Raw genomic sequence first — 5,729 nt, forward strand, 5'->3', positions numbered from 1 at the left:
CGAAAGGTCTAAGGTGGCTTTCGTAGTCAGCCTTCTGTCTGGGAAAGCTCTGTCATGGGCCACACCGCTCTGGGACCGCAATGACCCTGTCACTGCCTCTGTACACTCCTTCTTCACGGAGATTCGAAGTGTCTTTGAGGAATCTGCCCGAGCCTCTTCTGCTGAGACTGCCCTGCTGAACCTGGTCCAGGGTAATTCTTCTGTTGGCGAGTACGCCATCCAATTCCGTACTCTTGCCTCCGAATTGTCCTGGAATAACGAGGCCCTCTGCGCGACCTTTAAAAAAGGCCTATCCAGTAACATTAAAGATGTGCTGGCCGCACGAGAAATTCCTGCTAACCTGCATGAACTTATTCATCTTGCCACCCGCATTGACATGCATTTTTCCGAAAGGCGTCAGGAGCTCCGCCAGGATATGGACTTTGTTCGCACGAGGCGGTTTCTCTCCCCGGCTCCTCTCTCCTCTGGTCCTCTGCAATCCGTTCCTGTGCCTCCCGCCGTGGAGGCTATGCAAGTTGACCGGTCTCGCTTGACACCTCAAGAGAGGACACGACGCCGCATGGAGAATCTTTGCCTGTACTGTGCCGGTACCGAACATTTCTTGAAGGATTGTCCTATCCGTCCTCCTCGCCTGGAAAGACGTACGCTGACTCCGCACAAACGTGAGACAGCTCTTGATGTGAACTCTGCTTCTCCACGCCTTACTGTGCCTGTGCGGATATCTTCTTCTACCTTCTCCTTCTCTGCTATGGCCTTCTTGGATTCCGGATCTGCAGGAAATTTTATTTTGGCCTCTCTCATCAACAGGTTCAACATCCCGGTGACCAGTCCCGCCAGACCCCTCTACATCAATTCTGTTAACAATGAAAGATTGGACTGTACCATGCGTTACAGCACAGAACCTCTCCTAATGTGCATCGGACCCCATCACGAAAAAATTGAATTTTTGGTCCTCTCTAACTGCACTTCAGAAATTCTTCTTGGATTACCGTGGCTTCAACGCCATTCCCCAACCCTTGATTGGTCCACAGGAGAAATCAAGAACTGGGGTACTTCTTGTCACAAGGACTATCTTAAACTGGTTCCCAGTACTCACAGTCGTGACCCTGTGGTTCCCCCGGTATCTGGTGTTCCTAAGGCCTATCTGGACTATGCTGATGTTTTTTGCAAAAAGCAAGCAGAGACTTTGCCTCCTCACAGGCCTTATGACTGTCCTATTGACCTCCTCCCGGGTACTACTCCACCCCGGGGTAGAATCTATCCTCTGTCTGCTCCAGAAACCCAAGCCATGTCGGAGTACATCCAGGAGAATTTAAAAAAGGGGTTTATCCGCAAGTCCTCCTCTCCTGCCGGAGCTGGATTTTTTTTTGTGTCCAAAAAAGATGGCTCCCTACCCCCTTGCATTGATTACCGCGGACTTAATAAAATCACGGTAAAAAATCGCTACCCCTTACCTCTTATCTCGGAACTCTTTGATCGCCTACAAGGCGCCCACATCTTTACCAAACTGGACTTAAGAGGTGCTTATAATCTCATCCGCATCAGGGAGGGGGACGAATGGAAGACTGCATTTAACACCAGAGATGGACACTTTGAGTATCTGGTCATGCCCTTTGGCCTGTGCAACGCCCCTGCCGTCTTCCAAGACTTTGTTAATGAAATTTTTCGTGATCTCCTATATACCTGTGTTGTGGTTTACCTGGACGATATTCTGATTTTTTCTGCCAACTTAGAAGAACACCGCCAGCATGTCCGCATGGTTCTTCAGAGACTTCGGGACAATCAACTTTATGCCAAAATGGAAAAATGTCTCTTTGAATGTCAATCTCTTCCTTTCCTAGGATACTTGGTCTCTGGCCAGGGACTACAAATGGACCCAGATAAACTATCTGCCGTGTTAGATTGGCCACGCCCCTCCGGACTCCGTGCTATCCAACGTTTTTTGGGGTTCGCCAATTATTACAGACAATTCATTCCACACTTCTCCACTATTGTGGCCCCTATCGTGGCTTTAACCAAGAAAAATGCCAATCCTAAGTCCTGGTCTCCCCAAGCGGAAGACGCATTTAAACATCTCAAGTCTGCCTTTTCTTCTGCTCCCGTGCTCTCCAGACCTGACCCATCTAAACCCTTTCTATTGGAGGTAGATGCCTCCTCAGTGGGAGCTGGAGCAGTTCTTCTACAAAAAAATTCTTCCGGGCATGCTGTTACTTGTGGGTTTTTTTCTAGGACCTTCTCTCCGGCGGAGAAAAACTACTCCATTGGTGATCGAGAACTACTGGCCATTAAATTGGCGCTTGAGGAATGGAGGCACCTGCTGGAGGGATCAAAATATCCAGTTATTATATACACTATAATGTCTCCGCTGTCTCGTGGACACAGCTTCACATCAAGTTTATACCGAATCTCAAGGAAAGACACGCTGGTTGCTTAACTGATGTAATCTTTACTGAGATATAATGAAAGTGGTAAAACTGTAAAACAAACATATGAAAGACAAATGTAAGCATGGCTATTCAAGTGCCTTACATTATGCATAGCTAATACATAGATAGGGTCTAACCTGTGCTCACTTACTACACACTGAAAACACATTATCTATCTACAAATGCCTAGCATCTCTCTGCACAGGCTAACTAACAATTCCGTACTCACAGGCTTTGGTATTTATCAGATTTGCAGTCTGTATTAGCTTTAAGAAGTCCTGTGGATCTGGTCACTGTGGTGGCTGGAGCTGGAATGAATGAGACATGCCGGATCTAGCCCTATGCTTTAGAGAGAAGGCCCGCCTCTAGGCTTCAAGAAAATGGAGGGTCTTAAAGGAACAGACCCTGCTGAGTGCCAAGCATGTAAAATACATTGCGAAGGCAGCACACTCCCCACCTGGCATACTTTTTTGTTATGCCACTAACCCTTGGACAGAAGTAAAAATACTTCAGAAATTGGCCTTGCATACACTTTGGGAATGCCCTGTCTAACAATCCTAACTTCAACCTTTCTAACTCTAGCATCACTACTAGGATCAGTCCCCACAATGAGTCCAATAGGCCACTCGTTCCTGTGGGCCTGAGAGTCTTTCAGTAGGACAAAGTCTCCAACTTGTATATTGGGCTTGTCATCTTGCCATTTCTTGCGTGGCTGGAATATCACCAGGTATTCCTGTCTCCACCTCTTCCAGAAAATGTCCGCAAGACTTTGAACTTGTTTCCATTGCTTGGTGTACAAGTCCTTGAGTGAATTGTGTTGAGAAATCTCTTCCTTTTTCAGAAGGCCTTGGATTTCTTCTTTAAAGACTTCCTGTTGGACGCATCTGATGATCGTGACCTTGGCTTGTTCAAGGTGGTCATTGCTATGCTGATCAGTATTGGTAGCTCTGCAGGAGGATCTGGCTAGACAGATAAGTTTTCCGATTGCACGGGTCAGTGACTTCCAGCTGGAAAACCTTTCAAATCTATGGGCGCCCAGACTGTCTCTTGTAACTAAAGTCCTACAAACTGCAACTTGAGATCTTACCTCTTTGTCTTGATCTGGTTCTATGAGCTGAAAGGCCTCTACCTGAGTAGTTTCTTTGGTTTCTGGTTTACGAAGAAAGGATGGACCTACAAACCAGTTAGTTTGCTTGAGCGCAGCGGCTGGCACTAGTCTTGTCCCATGATCAGCTGGGTTCTTGTCTGTGCTGATGTGATGCCACTGTTCTGGACTTGTAGACTTTCTGATACGTGTCACTCTGTTGGCCACGTATGTATAAAATCTTCTTGAAGCATTGTGAATATATCCTAACACAATCTTGCTGTCTGTATAAAAGTTAATTGCATGGATCTCGATGTCCAGTTCTGTTGTAATCATGTCTGCCATCTCTACAGCTAAGACAGCAGCACAAAGTTCTAGACGTGGGACAGTGTGAGCCGGTCTGGGAGCCAGCTTAGATTTTCCCATGAGGAACCCGACATGGCTTTGCCCCTCAGTGTCTATTACCCTAAGGTAGGCGACAGATGCGATAGCCATAGTGGAGGCGTCAGAGAATATGCATATTTCTCTTCTCTTTGTAGCAGACAAGGAAACAGATACATATGGTCTAGGGATGTTGAGTTGTTCAAGCTCTAACAATGAGTCTTTCCACAACTTCCACTGCATTTCCTTCTCTTCAGGTAGAGGTACGTCCCAGTCACTTTGTTCTTGCTCAGTAGTGATCTGTCTCAAAAGAGCTTTAGCTTGCATGATGATGGGTGCTACGAACCCCAGGGGGTCGTAAAGACTGTTGACTGTAGATAGGACACCTCTTTTTGTGAATGGCTTCTCTTCTCTGGAGACCCTGAAGGTGAAACTGTCAGTCTTCAGGTCCCAACTAATCCCAAGACTTCTTTGCAAGGGTGGTGATTCTGTTCCTAGATCCAAGTCTTTGAGGTCTTTAGCACGGTCTTCCATTGGAAATGCTTCCATGACTCTGTTGCTGTTGGAAGCTACCTTGTTCAGTCTTATGTTGGATTCTGCCAACATTTCTCTTGTACTTTTCTGGACGTTGATAGCTTCTTCGTTGCTGGAGAAAGAAGCAAGTCCATCATCTACGTAGAAGTTCTTCATGACGAACTGTGTGGCTTCTTGACCATGTCTTTCACCTTGCTGTGCTGCTCGTCTCAGGTTGTAGATAGCTACAGCTGGAGAAGGGCTGTTTCCAAACACATGTACCTTCATCCTGTACTCTGTGATTTCTTTGTTAAAGTCATTGTCTGCATACCACAGGAACCTTAAGTAGTCTCTGTGATCTTCACGAACAAGGAAACAGTAGAACATCTGTTGTACGTCTGCTGTCACTGCTACGAGTTCTTTTCTGAACCCGATGAGTACTCCAAGGAGTGTGTTGTTCAGGTCAGGTCCGCTGAGAAGGACATCATTTAGTGAGATGCCTTGGTGTTTCGCACTAGAGTCAAATACTACGCGTATCTGGCCTGGTTTCTGAGGATGGTACACCCCAAATATTGGTAAGTACCAGTGTTCTTGGTTCTCTTGTAGTGGTGGTGCCCTTTCAGCTTGATCGTTATCAAAGATCTTCTGCATGAAGGCTTGGAAGTGTTTCTTCATATTTGGCTTTCTTTGTAGCATGTGCTGTAATGAGGTGAAGCGTTTCTCTGCTTGTACTTTGTTATCAGGAAGGCGATGGCGTGGTGACCGGAAGGGTAGAGGGGCTACCCAGCTGCCTGATTTGTCTCTGAAGACTTCTCTGTCCATGATCTCAAGGAAGAGAGTATCTTCCACCGAGGGTGCTAGCTTGTCGTCATCTCGTGTTCTTTCAAACACCTTACAGCCCAGTTCATCTGTATCTCCAGTTGAGGCTAAGTCTTCCATGCACCTCTGGATACTCGGATGATGTGTTGGGTTTACAAGTCTCTCTTTAATGTGTAGACTGTTGGTACATGGGCAAAGACAAGATGTACGACCATTCTGTAACAGATGTGTTCTGTAGACATTTACCTTTTCTGGTTTGTGGAGTCCGTCTAGACATACTTCTCCAACGATGACCCATCCGAGATCAAGGCGTTGTGCAAATGGTGCATTGTGTGGCCCATTGTACTGTTCTCTGACTTTGTGCACTTTGAGGATATCTCTCCCAAGTAGAAGGATGATTGCAGCATCTGGATCTAGTGCTGGTATCTGGTCTGCTATTCGCACCAGATGGGGGTGATGACGAGCAACTTCAGGTGTGGGGATCTCTGACCTGTCGTCTGGTATCT

The 5,729-nt window shown here is 46.6% G+C and overlaps 1 protein-coding gene across 1 annotated transcript; it reads right to left on the minus strand.

Annotated features, from left to right (window-relative positions):
- Positions 1-2,342: 2,342 nt before the first annotated feature.
- LOC130296773 (uncharacterized) lies at positions 2,343-4,325 on the minus strand. Its single transcript, XM_056548689.1, has 2 exons — positions 2,656-4,325; positions 2,343-2,474 (listed from the first exon to the last, which is right to left on the minus strand). The coding sequence occupies exon 1, from the start codon at positions 4,216-4,218 to the stop codon at positions 2,908-2,910; it is 1,311 nt and encodes a 436-aa protein (XP_056404664.1). The 5' UTR covers positions 4,219-4,325; the 3' UTR covers positions 2,343-2,474; positions 2,656-2,907.
- Between the last annotated feature and the right edge of the window lie 1,404 nt (positions 4,326-5,729).

The sequence above is a fragment of the Hyla sarda genome, chromosome 12, assembly GCF_029499605.1.
Source record: "Hyla sarda isolate aHylSar1 chromosome 12, aHylSar1.hap1, whole genome shotgun sequence".
Lineage (NCBI taxonomy): Eukaryota > Metazoa > Chordata > Amphibia > Anura > Hylidae > Hyla > Hyla sarda.